The sequence below is a fragment of the Lycium ferocissimum genome, chromosome 10, assembly GCF_029784015.1.
Source record: "Lycium ferocissimum isolate CSIRO_LF1 chromosome 10, AGI_CSIRO_Lferr_CH_V1, whole genome shotgun sequence".
Classification (NCBI taxonomy): domain Eukaryota; kingdom Viridiplantae; phylum Streptophyta; class Magnoliopsida; order Solanales; family Solanaceae; genus Lycium; species Lycium ferocissimum.
This window is the reverse complement of record NC_081351.1, coordinates 20,739,917-20,760,751: the sequence shown is the minus strand read 5'-3', so window position 1 is coordinate 20,760,751 and position 20,835 is coordinate 20,739,917. Positions and strand designations below refer to the sequence as shown.

General features: G+C 42.1%; 1 protein-coding gene across 1 annotated transcript; it reads right to left on the bottom strand.

The window, feature by feature from the left end:
• Positions 1-306: 306 nt before the first annotated feature.
• On the bottom strand, positions 307-19,718 carry LOC132032770 (probable 2-oxoglutarate-dependent dioxygenase AOP1). The gene is made up of 3 exons (XM_059422476.1): positions 19,237-19,718; positions 18,273-18,603; positions 307-687 (listed from the first exon to the last, which is right to left on the bottom strand). Exons 1-3 carry the CDS (start codon positions 19,608-19,610, stop codon positions 436-438), a joined length of 957 nt encoding a protein of 318 aa, XP_059278459.1. The 5' UTR covers positions 19,611-19,718; the 3' UTR covers positions 307-435.
• Positions 19,719-20,835: the final 1,117 nt, after the last annotated feature.

Genomic DNA, 20,835 nt, shown 5'->3' with positions numbered 1-20,835 from the left:
ATTTCAATTGCACGTGTGGAAGGACAAAGTTTGTAATTAATTTTGGAATCCTTAGAATTATTAAAATCTTCGTAGAGACGCAAGTAGAAGAAGATATATAAATATATAAAATCTTTCTTATTTTACTTTACACAACAATATGTGTATTTATATATATAGGAGTCCTAGACCAATAATTTTCTATATAATCTTCAATAGGACAACAAATTGAATTAGCAAAACATATAGAGCATCATTAAAAGCATAAAATACATATTACAAACCATAACAAACAAAAAAACATTATAATTGAAAATCATCATAAAGTTATGACAAATATCAATATGAACATTATAACAGAAAATCATCATAAAATTATGACAAGTATCAATATGTAAGAATAAAAAGTATCACACAACATATAGAAAGCTAAAACTTAAAAGAAATTGCAACAATTCAAACACCACAATAAGCTTTGAAAGCACCAGCACCAGCTTTATAACCAACTGCTGAAGTTACATACTCAAATAATCCCTGAATTTCAAAGGGCTTGAAGAGTAAAGGGTGTTCTTCATCCACAAGTTCTTTTGGTGCCTCTATGCGGTAATTTGGTTTTGGTATTGAAAATAACTGAAATGAGAACCTATCATTGTTTCCGGCCATTGTTACCCGATGAAAAGGAGAATGCAATCGACCATTTGTCCATGCCTGTAAAATTTGCAAAAAGAAAAAAAGAAGAAAAATCTTTTAAAACCATAGCGTATTATGTTCTTGAATAGGTGGTATAGTGGTTATCGTGCCATCAGTCGAGTTCTTAGTGCTAGCGGAACGTGAAAGTTAATCTCACACTTAACTGTCGACTGCGTCGACAGTACGACAGATGGATCAATAGAATTCAACGTATGTTTGTTTAACCCTTGTTTAACCTTAAAATGTAGAACAATTAAATTCGTACGTGATGCCAAAGATATGTGGCTAAATTCAATTCAAGATTAAATAGCGAGATATATCAAGAAAGCAAACAAAGAAGCAGATCTAACTAAATGTTAAATACGTATGGCCTCGGGTATAGAAACCGAGGTCGATACCCTTTTGTTACAAGCTCTCACGAGGTATAATAAAAATGAACTTAAGAACAGATGGGAATTGATTTAATAAGATTTTTATGATTGCTGATGTAAACTATTTCTCTCCTTGCTATTGCCAACCCCTTTCATGAATGATGACCTCCTCTTTATATAGTAAAGGAGTTTCAACCCTAGTACAATTCTAAATAAAGCAAGTAAATCTGGTGACAGCTGTATTGCCGAGATCGATGCCGAAATATCCGGGTGAGGACGGATATTTCGGTCTCCCACTAATCGCAGTTAATCGCCCTTCCTTTATCACCTCATCCTGGCTCGGGCTCGAAGCCTCGTTCCCGGTGAGACGGTCGTATTGTGGCCGAGCATAACTATGACGACGGGAAACCTAGCGTGCCTGTGTCCTCGGTTTTACCCGTATACAGATAGTCTTCCCATTTCCGGGGCGCGATTCGACGGCGGGGAATGGACCCTGAATAAACTAAGCGACCGCCTCTAATTACCCGTGACGGGACCTTTAAGTCAAATCTCACTCGCCGATGCCGGGTCATTATTACCTGTACCGCCAAATCTTTTTGGGGAATCCTCCTTGTATCAGAATTCTTGATACGCTACAGGATCTCTTAAATCTCTTTCTATATAAAGCCCATGTCTTCTTTCTTTCCCATGTATCTGCACTTCTTCAAATCTCACTTTGTTCCACCTCTAAACCTACTGATATTCCTGCATTGAGCCCATAATACTCTTCGAATCTTCAATCTTCTTGTTCCAGGGTGAGAATACCTTTTGTTAAGAAGGACCTTCCAAGATCATGGCCTACGTACCGTTACTGACTCAGGGTGAAGATCAGCCTTCATTCATGCCATCGGCTGGAGCCGCTGGTTCTGATAGGAAGTTAGAATCTATTGCTGTTGGTATTGTCCCGTCGGGTTTTATTCATACGGATGACTGTAAGATCCTTTACCATCTTGACCCGGTAAAAGATTTCGAGTCTTATGTCGGTGATAGCGCCATTACTACGGTCAGGGAAGATTTCCATCTAGGCACGAACGTCGACCTTCTCCCCGTTGGGAAGGGTGTGAAAATAAATCATCACGTTCCCGGTTACTCGTTGTCATACACGTATCCCTTTGCCATAGGGTTCACCCTCCCCGTTCATAGAATAGTCGAGGACTTCTGCTGTCGATATCGAGTATGTATTGGGCAGATCGCCCCACAAATTTGGAGGCTCGTGTTCTGTATTGAGAAGTTGGCCAACGCGGCCGGAGTCGCTTTTACCCTCAATCACTTACTTCATTTATATATACCTCGGGTGATCCCAGGGGGAATTGTTCAGTTGATTCCCAGGGGAAGCCAAAGTCTAATCGACCCTGAAGACGATTATGATCGAGGATGGCTTAACCGGTTCGTGATGGTACACACGGTTCAACTTCACCGTCCATCATCTGTCGATTTTCCCGAAGTGTGGCTCGAAACTGTTATTTTTGAATGGGTGATTGCCCTTCTCGGGGCTTTTCCTAGCTTAGGCCGTTCTTGGAGAAGAATGGCACCCGAAGGGTGGAAAGGCAAGGACCATGGTAACTTCTTAATATGAACGTTTCGATCCCTATTACCCTGCATTATATCTTAACTCAATATCTTTGGTTTCCAGGACTTCGGCCGAGGAGGGCTTCCAAAGGGAAATCGGTAGCCGAGGACGTAGTTTGGGGAAGAAGAACACTCGCTCCATCGAGGCCACCTAGACGCAGGGAGGCCGGAAGTTTTCCCATTATGCATTCGGGGGTTGGATCTCGAGTTCGAACTAACCATATTAGGGACTCGTCGGGAGATGCCTTTATGAAACCACACGCGGTGATTGTGCTCGATGAGGAAGATTTAATGAGATTGGATATCCCCGGGTCGTCAGTACGGAGTCATGGGGACAGCTAATCGGTATCACCCGTCATTGCCGCATCCCGTGGATAGACTCGGAGATCTCATCCTCCGACTTGTTAGGTTGAGCAAGGGTGTGGCTGCTTTACTTTTGTTTTCCAATTACTGGTCGTAGAGTAGGGTTTCTTCTGCTTTTTCTGATGTACCGATGTATCCAGCACGAATGGGATGTTATGAAATGGAAAAAATCTTTAATGGAATCTTCGTAAACCGGTTGTTATTGGACTTTATTGAGCATTCCATGTATAATGTTTGTACCCAAACTTTAGTATATGCCTTTGTTGTATTCGATCAGTAATCATTTATTCCATAATCCGAAAGAACCTGACATGTTTTGCTACCGATTTGAATTCCATAATCCATAATCATTTATTCCATAATCGAGCATCTTGTTATTAAACTCTGCCATGACCGGTTCGAAACAACACCCTTTGTGAAATATTCGGAAGCTTTACTCGAACATGGAGGTGCTCGTACAAGGTTTTGATCTAGGTCTCTTCGGAAGGTCAATCTGTTCAAGCACGATCTGTTGGTTGAGCGGACGCCCCGGTTCCTTCTCTCGTACGCTTTCTATGATTAGATAGGATCAAGGTCACATCCGTCTGACATCGACACGTGTCGAAGCCCCGTTGGCTCTGAAAACGGTTGCGGAAGGTAAAGCGTCTCGGTCCCACTCTATAAAAGCAAGTTTTCCCCTTCTTTTTTCACTTTCTGACTTTTACCAAAAGGAAATTTTACCTTCGTGTGCTCTGAATACTTTGACCTTGATATCTTCAAACCTTCAAACCTCCATATCTTCATATCTTCTTCTTAATTTCCAGTTCAATCTTCAAACCTTCATTTTAGACCTTCTTATCTTCATACTTTCAAAATGACGAGCAAATCTTCAAAGGCTAAGGCCGGTGAGACGTCTTCGGCTCCTAAACCAGAGCCACTGCTGACTGACTTCGTTCCTCAAGACTGTTTGACAATTCGGGACTTCAAGTCGAGAAACCTTCTCAACAGGGGGATCGAGGTGTTGAAATATCAGTCTATCTGTGCACGATACCCCTGAATAAACTCGAACAAGTCAAGGAAGATTGTGGGTGGAAAGGTAAGGAGGTCGTTATTCCCGACCAAGATGAAGCCATATTAACCCACGTAGAAGGGTACTTGAGTGTTCATACCTACCTTTTCACCTTCACTACACTCAACTCTGTGGTGGTCAATTTCTGCAAGCGGTATGAGATTACCCTCGGCCAAATTCACCCGTCATTTTAGAGGATCATTGTGCTCCTCCGTTATTTTGCTACAAACGTGAACATTCCGTTCACGGTGCACCACCTTCTTCGACTATATAACCCCCGTGTCTTCAGAGAGGGAATGATAAAACTTTCAAAACGAGCTGCAAAAGCGCCCTTCTCCGGTTTGGACGAAGATAGAGACCGAGGCTAGCAAGGCAAGTTTGTCCGAATCAGGACAGCGGATCTGATCCCTGCTGACAAATTGCCGTTTCCCGAGAAATGGAACTCAAAACGTAAGTAATTTTACATCGATGCGATTCGGCCGCGTGCCTGCACCGATACTGAACTTTTTATTAGTTCATGTGTATACAGTGCTTCCGAACCCTTGGTGCGGTTCCTAACCTCGACCAGTGGATTGGGAAAATATGTTCCCCCAACTTACGGCGCGGAACGCACCTCGGGGAGGCGTTTATCCGGTCCGTTCGGAGGCGGGACCGCAGTAAGTCTTTCTCGCTTAGAGCGTCGTCCCTTTGCCTACTCTGTGTAGTATGCCACGTTAGTTAGGTAGTGACTGTTCTTCTCTTTGCTTCACAGGTTTGTTAAAAGCCACCAGAATTCGGAGCCAGGAAACTGCTGAGACCTCAGCTGATGAGTAGGATACCGAAGCTCCCGATCAAGGAGACCTAGTTGTAAGGAGGAAAAGAAAATCCTCCGAATCATCTCGAGCTCCTTCCCAGGCTAAGAAAAGATCGGGGGTCGTCACTTGAGAGATCTCGTCGGAAGATATCTCGGCTTGTGCTTTGGATGCTGAGGTCATTGGTCAATTATTGGACTATTTTGACGACGACGATCAGGTGTCGAATAGGCATCGTCTTATTGACGAGCTCCTCGAGCATGATTTAACTGGTTCTATTACAATTACTTCACCGTTGGTGGAAAGTTCAAGTCGAATTCTGGCTGAGTCGAGTGGTATCTCGAAGTCGATGGATGCAGGGATCGTCGGGTCGAAAGTCGGGGTCTCCGATCACACTTCTACCTCGAAGTGCGTAAAAATCAAGCCGGCGCGTTGCCCGCGGATCGGCAACTTCATCGGTATCGAAGCTCTAAGATACCTACTATTCTGCCTTTGTACAAAGTATTGGTTCCGTCCTTCCGATACAAGGCGGGCCTCATCTCGAAACGATAATTTGCATACAAAAGGATTCTCCACCGCCATTGGTGGATATTCCGCCGATAACGAAAAGCCAGGCAAGGTGACCGGCAGTGCAAGGCGTGGGTCATGGGGGTTATGAAATACCCGCTCTGGGTATGTCGGGTTTTGAGCATTTGCCCATCCCTGTAGTTGACCATTTCGGGGTTAATTCTGGTCTCAGGTTGGAGAAATCGTTTCCTGCCCCTAGTATTGACCTGAGTCGGAAGAGGCTAATTACTTTTAAAGTACAAGCCGATATGAATATGTTATCGGGTCCTGTTAGGGTGTCCGCCTATCCGTACCTTCCGGTGTCCCAGAGGACCGTAAGAAAATGGCCAAAGTCGACGAATCGTGCCTTTTTTCAACGAGGCTCGGCATGCATTGAATCGGGTAAGTCTCGTGCTTATATTCTTTTTACTCAGCTTTTAATTCCATGCCTCATTTTAATAACCGTTCTTTTTCCCCTTATAGGCCTTCGTGCTTCACCATGCAAGCTTTCACCAGCTTAGGCATGAAGTGGGCTGACTCAAGGAGGAGCTCAAAAGTAAGAGTCAGGAGGTGGACGAGCTCATGACTCTATATGAAAAGAAGTTGCAATACATCTCGTCTCTCCCTGATCTTTCCATTCTTAAATCGGATTTAGCGGTGGCTCGAAACGAAGCTACCGAAGCCAAACGGGAACGTAACCAGTTAGCAGAGAAGGTAAAGGCCTTCGAAACTTACAATAAATCTTTAATAGCTGATGCTAATGTCCTTGATTCTCAGGCCCGGGCTTATGTTAGCCAGATCGACCAACTCTGGGCAGAGCTTGATGGGATCAGGCCTGAGTTTGATGCCCTTCACGAAACGACCATCGATGTTGTGGCCGAATGTGATGTTCTCCAGGAGCAACTTCGGACGTCGGTGGAACAAATGAATGGCCTTAGCGCATCACTTGCTGCAGTCGAAATGGAAAGGGATCGATTGAGCCGGGTCATCACCGATCCGCAGCCGAGGAGAGGCTCTTGATCGCATCTCGGGTTATGACGACATGTTGAGCAAGATACAAGGCCGATGTGACTCGCCGAAAAGGCCAGTAATCTTAAAGCTGAGTACAAGCAGTGTTTGTCCCGAAGGAAGATCCTCGAAGAAGTTCAAGCCACTGGTGTGGACTTATCAAATTTGATCGAGGAAGCCAAAAAGCTCGAAGTGGAAGCAAAGGCTGCGTTCGATCCCGAGGATTCGGATATCGATCTCGAGTGAGCCGATGAAGAGGCCGAGGGGTCGGATGAAGATTAGGTTCGGGGCCTTGTGCCCCTTCTTTTGTTTTTGCATCTTTTTTTTTTTTAGGCCACTGTCCGAGCCTTTGTAAATCTACTTTATATATGAATGAATCAAAATTTGTGTTTGATATTTGCAAAGTACTCCACGTTTCAATGTTTGCTCGGTTTATGCCTTCATTATAATTTGTCGTATTGTTTCAGCCAGGATAAAATTCAAATGGTAACGGCCCACGATTGGGTTTTAGTCCTTGTTGTCGTTAGTCGTTACTTTATTCATAATTTGCAAGACAGACCCGATCGTGATAATTTTGCATTTTTAGACCGTGGTCTTTAACCGTTTTAGGTCGCACTTTCAAGCTTGCATTTGTTTTTTAGACCGTAGTCTTTAACTGTTTATGCCATAGTTTAGACCATAGTCTTTAACTGTTATGCCATAGCATTTATTTTTTAGACCGTAGTCTTTAACTGTTTATGCCATAGTTTTTCGGTGTTTGGTAACATCGGATCCTTTTGATCGAAGTAAGTTTTTTATTGAAAAAAACTGGCCAAAGATGCATTCGCAATTGTTGTTGCGGCAAGAACAAACTAAGTGGACATGATTCAATCGATCGTTTGGTCCTTACATCTGATCCTATCGTTCAGGCCTTGGCTTTTACATAGTTTTCATTTAACTCACGGTATAGTAGTCCCCCTAGTATTCGAGTCCAAAGTATGAGGGCTCGGGTACTATTAGACCAAAATGTGAGTTCCGGTCTCCGGTCTCTCGATCGGTATGCTCTATACAGAAGACGGCCTCGTTTCCTTATTAAAAATCTTGCCGAAAACCCACTTCGGGACAAAACGGTCGAAGGAAAAAAGAGTGCAGCACGTGCTTTCAGTCCTAAGTCTATGACTTCCGAGCATCCGGTTTGCTATTTCATTGTCCCTCGGGCTGCATTCCTGCGTGGTTAGATTGAGAGAGAAGAAAGCAAAAGAAAGTTATGCATACCTTTAACAGTAATATCGTTTTGGGTGTGCCACATTCCAGTTATTTTTTAGCCGGTGTCCGTCTTCATTCTCAAGCTGATAAGAACCCTTTCTGTTTATTCCAGTGACTTGGTATGGACCTTCCCAATTCGGGGCTAGTTTCCCTTCGTGAGGGTTCTTCATATGAAGTGTGACCTTCCTCAGTACCAAGTCCCCGATTTGAAAATGTCTGAGGTTTGTTGTTACACCTCGAAAATTTCCCGTTAACGTACAGTGAATAGACTAACGAAGGGCATGAAGTATACGATGTCTTGGTAAGTAAGAAATAACATTTGATGATTCTAAATAAGATTTCAAAGACATTCGAGGTAGGAGACGGGAGTTGTTAAGAAAAGCAAGGTATATGTTATGTGTCGGGCAAGATTTACGAGTATCGAATTAATGAGAGCTTAATGATCTTTTGGAGAAGAGCTATAACATCCATTAGATTGTTAATGAGGTGTTAAACAAGTGTTAAGAAGGTTCCATAAGGATTGGAGATCAAACGAGCCGACGAGAATGAATTCCGAAAAGTTGGGCAACATACGGTCCAACATACTTGCCGTATAAAATATCTTCGCCGTATGTTACGCTGCAATCGGGAACTTCACTGGACCAAACATACGGCCAGTATAAAAGATACGGACCGTATGTTGGTCCGTATGTCTAAGTCGAGTCAAATTTTTAAGTTGATATAAGGACCTCAACCTCATTTATTTCATTCCATTTTCACTCCACACCTCAAGAACACTCTAGAGAACTCTCCACTCTTCATCCACAAGAACCTAAGAGAAATTGATGATCAACTTCATCAAACCAACAAAATCAAGTGTATGAAATACATTCAAGTTCATCCAAGCCAAGGAATTCCAATGGAAGTGAACTAGGGTTTTGGTGCAAGAGAAGTATTTCCACTAAAAGGCTTATTCCTACACTATATAAGGTAAGTTTTATGATCTTTTCATGTTGTTTAAGGTAATGAGAGGCTGAAAGACTTAGATTATGGAAGGAGATAGAAAATGGGTCACAAAGATAGGAATAATGAGATTTTGCGTAGTAGTTTGGAATGAGTCATGAATATTGATATGTTGTGATTGTAAGCATGCTATAAGTGACATTTAGAATATGGGATAAGTATTATATGTGAGGAAACGCAATAGTGAACTATGACCATGATTATGGAGAAATTGAAGTGAAATTGAGAAATGTGAATAATGTAGATGAATGATGATTGTTGCTTATAATATTGTGAATGTTGTTATGGATGTTTGGGAATCGATATGTGATATGAGGAAAGTTGTATAAACAAAGGAAATGCTGCCCAATTTTCTCTAGCCTTAGTAAGCATGTTCTTATAATCGATTAGCTAATGTTAATACGAACTTTCTTGAAGGTAGAAACGCGAGCATCGAAGGAGAACGATCAAACGATAGAATAGCTAAACGAAAGAGGTATGTAAAGGCTAGTCCCTTCTTTCTAAGGCATGACTCCTATGGCATGAATTCTCCTATATTTCTCGTGACTTTCCACACAATCGAAACTATGAGTCTATGGTTATAAAGAGCTTTTCATAAGATAAAGAAAAGAGATACGACGTGAGTATGATGATGATGACTATGAGTTGAGCCTAAAAGTATAAAGTTCATGATATGCTAATTCCATAAAGTTCTTGCTATGGATACGATATGATGTTTCTACAATCTAACGACCACAAGTATAGTTCCATTGATTCTTTCCTTGTGTGCACTCACCTTAAATGTTAGTCCCTCCAAGGTGAGATATAACGATTATGATTACTCCATAACGTAGTCGGGGGTTCACGAACTCATGTTACCTCGACATAGCCATGGTTACCTTCAAGCTTTAATGTATGATTAATGATGAATATAGAGCTAATACTCAAAATGCCCCCCAACGTTTGACCAACATCCCAACTACACACCTAACCGTTGCGTTGGTCCTATTACCCCCCTGGACAATTTTTTCAAATATTAAAATGCCCTTTTTTGCTGATGTGGACGGTGAGCGTGACCACACCGCTCGGTGGCGCGTTATAGCCTTTAAAAAAGCATCGATGTGTATTTTAAAATTCCAATCGGATCGCCACATAGATGCCACATAGATAAATTTAAATTCCCTCCATTTTTAGGAATATGCTCTTGAGAAATATGCTCTTGAATGGCCCTCTAATCCTTCCTCTTTCAGGTGAACACCAATTAATTACTCTTTAAATGTTTCTTCTAATTGTGTTAACGTGGCTTAATTGTTAATTCATTAGTTTCAATTTTTGCGCACAATTTCCTCCCATCACCTCCATTACTTTCATCCAAAGTCCAAACACCATCGTGACCTAAGCTCACCTAAAAAAATAAAAAGGATGTAGAACACCCCGGGAAGACACAAAATATGGCCAGATCTGACCCTTCTCAAAGTAGTTCTGCCAAAAGACGAAACAAAGAGGCAAAGTTGTTGTTGTGACGCCGGATTCTACCTGGCTGAATTTCGCCGGAGCAACCACGAGATGAAATAAATTGTAAAGGAAAAAGAGGAAAGGAGCACGGGAGCGTGGTGGTGCCGTTTCTGGGGTGTGGCTGGTGGATTTGGGAGGGTCGTCGTCGAAAACGTCCTCGGTGCGGGGGTGGTCCGGTTGGTCGAAGAAGAAACAAAGAGAGCCAACAATGATCTTTGGGAAAGGGACGAGAGGGGAATAAGAAAAAAATTAAAAATTAGAATTATAAATCAAAAAAATAATAAAAATGAAATAATTACACGTGTCAAGCGCGTGTGGACAAGCGCTTATTAATAATCGGGGGTTGGTATGGAATTTGCCACATCGGCAAAAAGGGGCATTTTAATGTCAAAAATTGTCCAGGGGGGTAATAGGACCAACGCAAGGTTAGGTGTGTAGTTGGGATTTTGGTCAAACGTTGAGGGGTATTTTGAGTATTATCTCGATGAATATATGATGATGCTAAGTTATGATAAGGTTATGAAATGCCTATGAAATGTGTGATAATGATAAGTTTATGTTGACTATATGACGACACGATTCCACCGTGCCTAGTTAGCCGGGCATGTCACCGCGAAGGCGGGCTGCATACAATTCCACTGTGCCTAAACGGCCGGGCATGTCACCGCTAAGGCGGGCTGCTATGTTTACACCGAGCCTAGAGGGCCGAGCATGACACCACTAGTGGGCGGCATATGATGGTTACCCGGACGCGGGTTAACGATGATAATATATATATGATACAATGATGTATGCGCTAGGACGATACATGTACTATGATTATATATGATATATGTATGAAATGTATCCACCCTTAAAAGTTACGCAGGCTATATCTTTATCTTATATCTTATGATTTCTCTATTATGTTCATTTCATTCATGCCTTACATACTTCGCACAATGTTCATACCGATGTCCGTTTTATTTCGCACGGGTGTTCATGCCCAAGGTAGGCGGAGGAGATCCGTACCGTAGAGCTACTAGCGTATTTTGAGAGCACCCCATTATTCGAGGTGCCATTGATTTATTTTTTTGTGTATATATATATGTGTTTTGCATGATGAGGTCCTGTCCCGTCCATATGTCTAGTACTCTAGGGGCAGAGGCTCGTAGATACGTACGTGTGGGTAGTATGGTCTCACGATGTCCTTATTGTATGTACATTATTTTGATAGCCGGCGTGCTTGCGTATATAAAGTGTAATTATGTTTCGAAGTAAAAAAAAATGATTTTTCCTATGATTTGAGGATAAGATTAATGAATGAACGCTTGATGAGTATGATGGGTAATGGTATGAGCTGTGTTTTCGTGGTTAGCCCCGGTACTCGCTGGCGGCCCCTAGTCCAAGTCGTGACATTTGTCCTCCGGTTATAATACCTTCGCATCCTCTCCGTTTTTTGTGCGTCATCCTGGACATGAGCGCCTTTCCTTCTTTCGTGCACGAGATTCAAATTAACGGTCATTGCTACCATGGTTCGAGTTCTCGCCGCATAACCACCCAAGCCTTGGCCACCAATCCCCAACGGCACAGGCTCCCGTCCGCATATGCGGAAAACAGTCTCCCGATGCTTGATCTTACCGTTGTGTGGTAGGCCCATAAAACCTCGGCGTGCTCCTTCCATTGGTGTCAGAACCTACGCGTCTCTTCTTTAAATCTTCTACAATATGGTTTTATCGATAGACTCGGGCTCGACCATTCGCGTTGACGTGCACTGCTGCATGATAAGATTTTCTTGATTCCGTATTCTTCAAAAAAAAAAACTTCGTCGACCTCGTTACCTATGAACCGCCCGTTATCACACGCGATCTCCGCCGGGCACTCGAATCGACAGATTATACGGTCGTAAATGAAATCAATGACCACTTTTTCCCCGAGTTTCTCGAGTGCCCGTGCTTCGACCCATTTAGAGAAATAATCGGCCGTAAGTAAAATAAATCGCTCTTACCCGGGGCCCATGGCAAAGGTCCCACTATATCCATGCCCCATTTCATGAACGGCCATGGGGAGAGGACCGGATGAAGCTCTTCCCCGGTTGGGATGTATTGATGTGGGCGCTTGGCATTCGTTACATTTTTGAATGAAGGCTTTGGCATCCCCTCCATCTCGTTCCAAAAGAGTATCCTCGCTCGATCGCCTCAAAGGGACCAATGAATCGCTCCCGAACGGCTTCCACAAGTACCCTCGTGAACCCCCTCGAACATAGTCGGTTTCCCCTTATCCCCCAGTATCTCGCCATGGGTCGTGGAATGATCTTTCGCACAACCGGCCATTGACCAAACAAAATCTAGCCGCCTCGGTTCGCAGGGCCCTCGATTCCTCGGGGTATCGACGCAGTAGCTTCCGTTTGGGAGATCGTCTATGTATTTGTTCCTCCAATCCAGCCGAGGTTAGTCGAGTTTATCTCGGCGTGGCCCTATGACCGATTTTGTCAACTCGTACCATTGTACCTCCGTGAGGTGAACCCTTTCGATTCGACCGAAGATCCCAGATTTGCCAAGGCGTCCGCTTCATTATTTTGATCCAGGGGTACGTGTTCCAAAGTCCACTCCTTGAACCGGTGAAGGACAACCTGCAACTTCTCTTGGTATCTCCGCATTCTGTCATCTTTGATTTCGAAGGTTCTCGTTCTGCTTGGTTGACCACCAAGAGAGAATCGCACTTGTCCTACGTATCTCGCCTCCCAAGCTTTTAGCCGCTCTAAACCTGCAATCATAGCCTCATATTCGGCTTCGTTGTTGTTAAATCAGCAGTACCTAATAGATTGTCTTATTATGTCACCGAGGGGTTTGAGAACGATTCCTAACCCGGACCCTTTCACATTAGACGCACCATCCGTGTGAAGGGTCCGTACTCCCGTGCTAGTCCCCGAGGCAGTACATTGTCGACCTCTGTAGGATCATGGCCTGCAAAATCGTCCACGAAATTCGCCAATATTTAGGATTTGATCGTAGTTCGGGTTTTGTATTCAATATCATACCCGCTAATCTCCATAGCTCACTTTGCTAGTCGGCCTGAGAGTTCGGGAGCATGACGTTCCTTAGGGGGTACGACGTTACGACGCATATGGGATGACACTGAAAGTAAGGTTTCAATTTTCTAGATGCACTTAATAAAGCCAAAGCGAGTTTTTTCAAATGCGGATACCTGGTTTCGGCGTCACCGAGAGTTCTACTTACATATTAAACCGGGTATTGTGTACCATTCTCCTCTCGAACCAGGACACCGCCCACCGCAATATCGGACACCGCCAGGTATAAATACAACTACTCGTTCGCTTTTGGTGTGTAGAGTAGAGGTGGACTTGATAAGTATCTTTTGAGTTCTGCCAAGGCCGCCTGACATTCGGAGGTCTATGCAAAGTCGTTGTTTTTTTTCGAGCAACGAGAAAAACTATGGACTCTTATTCGAGATCCAGATGAATCGGCTCGTGCGCCTATCCGTCCCGTTAATCTCTCTCTCGTACTCCCTTTAATGTCGTTTATCACGGTGATATCTTCGATTGCCTTTATCTTATCCGGGTTGATTTCGATTCGCCGATTTGACGCCATGAATCCGAGAAACTTTCCCGATCCGACTCCGAAGGCACATTTTTCCAGGTTCAGCTTCATGTTGTATTTTCTTAATATGCTAAAAGTTTCCTGCAAAAATTTCAAATGGTCCTCTTTCAATAGGACTTAACGATCACGTCATCTATAGAAACTTCCACGGATCTCCCTATTTTGGTGTTCAAACATTTAGTCGATTAAACGTCGATAGGTGGCACGCATTCGTTAAGCCGAAAGGCATGACATTATAATAATACGTGCCGAACCTAGTTATAAAAGAGATTTTTTTTTCTCGATCCTCCCATGTCCATTTGTATTCGTTGTACCCGGAATATGCATCGAGGAAACTCGCCGTGTCGTGACCCGCGGTAGCGTCAATCATGCGATCGATGTCAGTAAAGAAAAGGAATCCTTCCTAAAGGGTGCTTTGTTTAAATCTTTATAATCTACGCACATTCTAAACTTATTCCCCTTTTTAGGCACTACTACAACGTTAGCAACCAATCCGGGTATTTTTACCTCTCGAACGGACCCTATATTAAGCGAGCTTAGTTACCTCGTCCCTGACGAACGCATGCTTTACTCCTCGGTTATGGCTCTCGCTTTTTCTGACCGGGGGAAAACTTGGATCCAAGCTCAACTCGTGTGTTGTCACGTCCGGGAATACTCCGTCATGTCTAAACGGGACCAAGAAAGCAAATTTACCGAGTTAATTTTAAGAAACTCAATAAATTTTTTCCGAGCTCGGGGGTTAACCCGGCCTGTGTATACCTTCTTTTCGGTAGATAGAAGAACAGTGTGACTTGCTCGAGTTCTTCAACGGTGGACTTAGTGCCGTCAGAATCATTGGGCACCACAAAGGTTCTCGGTATTTTGAATTTTAACTCTTCGTCTAGCGTGTCTCCGTTCCGATCTTCCAAAGATTCTGGGATCGAGATCTGTGATTGCTATTTGGCATTCTTCCCTTCACTCCGATCTGGCGCCTTTATAATCTTAACAGATTCTTCAACTACGAACATTTCTTTTGCGGCCTGCTATTCACCATGGACGGTTTTGATACCTTTTGGAGTCAGAAATTTCAATACCTGATGCATAGTCAAGGGAACTGCTCTTACGAGGTGAATCATGGTTTGCCCAGCAATGCATAATATCCCATATCTCCTTCTGTCACATAAAATTTCATCTGCTGCGTAGTTCCTGCCATACTGATCGGTATAGTGATCTCACCCTTAGTCGTTTCGCATGCCATGTTGAAACCATTGAGGACCTGTATAACCGGCACGATCTGATCTAGTAGTCCCAGCTGTTCAATGACTCTCTATCGGATGATATTAGCCTAGCTACCTGGATCAATCAGCACACGTTTAGTTCTAAACTTATTGACAAGGACAGATATTACCAGTGCGTCATTATGCGGCTGGGCTATGCCTTCTATGTCCTCGTCATCGAACGTGATGGGGCCATCGGGGTCATCGTTTCGGATATGCTTTTCCCTCGTTATGGAAATTTTCGTGCACTTCATAACCGGTCCAATGGGAACGTCAGTTCCTCCCATAATCATGTGTATCACCTGCTGGGGCTCTTCCGGCCTATCCTGCTTGTTGGAATCCAGGTTTTTAAAATGGGTTTTTGCTCGTTCATTTAGGAACTCTCGAAGATGCCCCAAATTGAACAGACGGGCGACCTCCTCTCTCAGCTGTCGACAATCCTTGGTTTGATGGCCGTGAGTATGGTGATACTTACAAATAAGACTTTTGTCCCGCTTCTCCGGGTCAGATTGGATTAGCCTCGGGTGCCTTGTTTCATTGTTTCGATAACGGCTGCCGCTAAGGTTGCTACATCGACGCAAAAGTTGTACTCGAATAACTCGGGAGTTTTTTCTCTTTCCCGAGCTCTATCGACAACATCGTTTACCAAACCACGGTTATTTTGGCCTCGATCGTTTCTCCTATCATTCTTGCCCGATTCACTGTTACGCCCATTCCCCTTCGATCGAGCGGGTACGACTAGAATCTGTCATATGACGATCTGGAATCTCAATCTATCACTCTCCTTGAGCGATCAGCTCCTTTATCGGAATGACATGACACTGAAGCGGCCCTCAGAATCTTATCGTTTTCGACCCTGATTTTCGACTGATATCTGTTGTGCACATCAGCCCAGGCGATTGCCGGGTATTGTATCAAGTTTTGTTTTAATTCCATAGATGTGATCGAGCTCCTCGAGCTTCGAGCTCCTGGGTGAAATCGAACGGCCCAATCGTCAGTAACTGGAGGTAAGTCCATGTGCTTCATTTGAAATCGAGCCACAAACTCGCGGAGGGTCTCGTCATCTCGTTGCTTAACATTGAATAAGTTCGATTTTCGAGATTCGACCTTGATAGCCCCGGCATGGGCCTTAACGAAAGCATCAGCGAGCATAGCAAATGAATCAATCGAGTTCTCGGGCAAGTTATGATACCAAATCATAGCTCCCTTCGACAGAGTTTCCCCGAATTTCTTAAGTAGCACTGATTCCCTTTCGTCATCGGCGAGGTTGTTGCCCTTGATAGTGCACGTATACGCGTCACATGCTTATTTAGGTCTGTTGTCCCATTGTACTTCGGGATATCGGGCATGCGAAATCTCTTGGGGATTTTCATCGGTGCCGTACTTGGCGAAAACTGCATTTGAACAAACTTTTTCAAATCCAGTCCCTTCAACACCAAGGAGCCCCCGGGATCTGATCGACCCTCGAGTTGTAGTTCTCCACCTTCTTATTGTTCGTCTCTATCTTCTTTTCACCGAATTTGACCCGTTTGGTCAATTCTTCGAGCATTCTTATCAATTCGGTACTTTGTCCGGGGTGTCCCTCGTTACCCCATGAGGCATGTCTTTCCTCCGTATCCTGGGTCTGTTCCGATGGGGCAACGTCGGGTGCCTAACCCCCATTTTGCAATTGCGCTATGATCTTTTGCTGGGCCTGCAACTGAGCCATGGCCATGTCTAACTGGTTTTGGAGCTGTTGCAGCATGGCCCCGTTGTTCTCACCGGCCGGTATATTGCCCACCGATGATCCGACTTGAACAGGATTAACGGGGGGCGGGTTGTTATTTGGTACGTCCCCGTCGTCGTGCTCATGATGGCTTGGCTCCACTTGGAAGTTGACAGAATGGGAATCCGACATTCCCAGTATAACTGAAATCAAACCCTAAAGAACAAGTGTAATATCGAGTGTGACCAGAATGTTGTATTGAACCGCCACTACTATCTAAGGCCCCACGGTGGGCGCCAAAATGTTTAACCTTAAAATATAGAACAATTAAATTTGTACGTGATGCCAAAGATATGTGGCTAAATTCAATTCAAGATTAAATAGCGAGATATGTCAAGAAAGCGAACAAAGAAGCAGATCTAACCAAATGTTAAATACGCATGGCCTCTGTATACAAACCGAGGTCGATACTTTTTGTTACAAGTCTCACGAGGTATAATAAAAATGAACTTAAGAACAGATGGGAACTGATTTAATAAGATTTTTATGATTGCTGATGTAAACTATTTCTCTCCTTGCTATTGTCAACCCCTTTCATGAATGATGACCTCCTCTTTATAGAGTAGAGGTGTTTCAACCCTAGTACAATTCTAAATAAAGCAAGTAAATCTGGTGACAGCTGTATTGCCGAGATAGATGCCGAAATATCCGGGTGAGGACGGATATTTCGGTCTCCCACTAATCGCAGTTAATCGCCCTTCCTTTATTGCCTCATCCTGGCCCGAGCTCGAAGCCTCGTTTCCGGTGAGACGGTCGTATCGTGGCTGAGAATAACCATGACGACGGGAAACCGAGCGTGCCTGTGTCCTCGATTTTACCCGTATACAACCCTAACTTAAAATCTTACCCTCTCTGCACACACTCGATGTAAAACTTTAAATCTGCCCATGACTTATCAAGAAGGTTAACCATATAGTAAACGACTTCAAAATTTATATATCTTCGGTATAAGTGACACTTACTAATTCTTTTATATAAAAATAGAATTTTTTTTGTTTGTGTCTTGAATTTTGTGAAATTTAATTATATTAGATTTTCTAGTAGGTTTGGGAAATCATTCTTTGTAGGATTATTTCAGCTTCTAACCCCGAGGACTAAGCTTAACCGAACCTTGTTAAATTCCTGTTTTATTTTTTCCTTCTCTATTTATTTTGATTGTGTGATTGTGTTAGTTAACCCCAAGATTCTCGGCAACAAATGATGATGGTTTCTCTCACGGAAAATAAATGATACGTATTTTAATACATACGAGCACATGATGGGTGGTAAGTATCCTTCATTCTTAACCAAGGATCTCAAGTTTGAATCCTAGAAACGGACTCACTTTTAGTAGGGGCACTTTACCCCCAAAGTGGAACTACCCCGACGCAAATCCGGAATCACTCCGGCACAAAACAGGCACCAGACCAAATGGAAAAAAAAAAAAAAAAAAAAAAAAAAAAAAAAGACAACAAGCGAGAAATATATAAATTATAAATAAATGTCAAATAGAAAACTTAACACTTACCATGAAGGAATCACCAGACAACACAACATAAGAATTTGGTGAAACATTGGCATCAATCCACTCTCCGTTTTTCTTGAGAATTTGCAATCCATTTACTTGATTTTGTGATATTATAGTCATGAAGTTACCATCTGTGTGACCAATCAATCCAAGTTTATTCCCATCTTCATCACTTTTAGGTGCCTTGTAACGTGTAAACCGAAAACGAAAACTAGAGTTGGGATCCAAGAATTCATCAATGTAATTTATCATCCCCAAAGATTCCAAAATCATCTTTTTTACCATTTCATCCAATTCCATAAGTGGCTTTGTGTATGACTTTACCAGATTGCTGCCAATTTAATTTAGAAAACTACATGGTTAAAATGAACATATACTAATAAAACTTGTAGAAATAGTAATACGATGTGATAATAATTGGATGAAGAAAATGAAAGAAGAACTGCCCTTATGCTTGGGTAGATTCGAAATGATCCCTTAAAAATATATTCCTAGGCAGTTTTGGTCCTTTAACTTTGCCAAACGTGAGCATCGTTTATCTCCGTATAAAATTTAACAAATTCTAATTGTTAGATTTGTGGGAACTGTGAGGAGAAAAAAGTTGACTAGAAACACCAAAAAAGTACTGTCAAACTCAAAAAAAAAAAAAAAAAAAAAAAAAAAAAAGCCACACTAGAAAAACCATTAATACAAAAAGATAGATAAAAGGTAGTAGAAATTAAACTGCACCCTAAAAAAAGGTACACTAAACTCTAGAAAGAGACCAGCCGCAGCAAAAATTACAAAAATTGCAACGGTAAGACATGTTGATGGGAAGTCTTTTCCTTGAAAACATATTCCGGTAATCAAACATCAGAATATGACTTTCAATCTCATTTCATGAAAAGAAAATGACTATCATCATACTAAAAAATTAAAGCAAAATTAAAAATAATGCTAAAATTAGAAGTATATGTACACATACCAAAAGTCAAGATTTCCATTCTCAGGCCAGAAGATATTAGCAAAATTTTCAACACCTTGAGGTTTAAGCAAATCAGCAATGGATAAACTCTCATACAATGGTAGGAATGGAACCTGCCCTTTGTAGCCATCCAAGGGTTTCTCTGAGAAATTTTTCAATTTGGTCTCTAAGGGAAATTCAAATATTTCTTTTGAAGTACCAAACATGGCCTCTCTAATTTCACTTGGAACTTTATCATATATTGCTTCAAAGCAACCATATTCTTGTAAGGCTTCAAGAACTTGAACTTTTATGGATTCCCATTGTGTAGTACCTTGTTTTAGCTCTGGACTTGAGAGATCTATCATGGGAATTTTCACTCCATTGGATGCCATTGATATTGATGAATTTTAATTGACAAAACTCTCCTAGATCAGATAGGTTTGAAGACCTATTCGTTACTTCTCCCTTCCATCTATATATAATCTCACGGGTTGTTTAGTTGATGGGACAAGGAATTATAAATCCATAAATACTTAACCGCATGCACCGGATGTTTACACCGAACTAAAAGAGAATCTTCTTTACTTTTTAACAGGAAATGTGGTTATTGTCCTCAAAAAAATTTGGTTAGCTAAGGAGAAAAGGTGTTTGTTGGCATATCATTTATGGAATCTTAAGAATTAACAAATCAAAGTGAATTAATGCATATAGTCTAGTGTTAAAAAGTGTGCTAGCAACACTTATTACATTAATTGGATTGGTATAAATATCTGGTGCGAGTAACTTTTTACCAAATAAACCCGAGATAAATTGTGAGTTTATTTTATATATCCAATAGGAAGGTGTGAAGCTCGAGGATTAGGCTAGAAGGTTAGTAGGTAGCTGAGTGTTCTTCTATTTAGTAGTTCTAGTTAGTAACCGCGTAGTTCCTTTTCGCCATTGTGTGTTACTGCCTGTTATTTCATTTCATCTATCTTATTATTGTATTACCATTTTTTTTTTATACCATGCTTCAAATTATTTTCTTTTCTTTCGAGCCGAGGATCTATCGGAAACAGTCTCTCTACCAAAGTAGGGGTAAGGTCTGCGTACATCCTACCCTCCCGGACCCCACTTGTGGGACTACATTGGGTATGTTGTTGTTATCGTATTTTATATCTCCAATACTACACCCCGTATATCCCACTTTTAATCCAGTAAACCATGCAAAGATCTACCGATAAATGTATATCCACTAAATAATTATTAATCTCCATATCATAAGTCCATGATAACTTGTTTCCCAACCAAACGACCCCTTAGAGATTGTTCGGTTTAAAAATAAGTTATGCAGAGATTGTAATATATATAGAGATTAATAAGGCAGGGATTAATAATTCAAGGATCGTAATGCATAGATTATCTTTTATCGGTATATAACTTAAACTTGTGGTTGATTTAAATCTGCATACGAGTTTGGATAAGGGAATGAAAGCTAATATATGGTGGGAATATCCATTTGAATGCCATTGATGAATTTAAAAAGTGCAAAATTGCAAATAGAGTTAATGTGAAAAGGAGGAGTATATTATATACTGCATATATTATGCATTATACCAACCTAGGAATCTAGGATTA

Excerpts from the sequence above, each read along its gene's own strand:
- LOC132032770 (XM_059422476.1), bottom strand. The coding sequence starts at position 19,610 with ATGGCATCCAATGGAGTGAAAATTCCCATGATAGATCTCTCAAGTCCA. Across the intron at positions 18,604-19,236 it reads AATGGAAATCTTGACTTTTG|CAATCTGGTAAAGTCATACA; the intron begins GTATGTGTACAT and ends TTAAATTGGCAG. Across the intron at positions 688-18,272 it reads TGTCTGGTGATTCCTTCATG|GCATGGACAAATGGTCGATT; the intron begins GTAAGTGTTAAG and ends CAAATTTTACAG.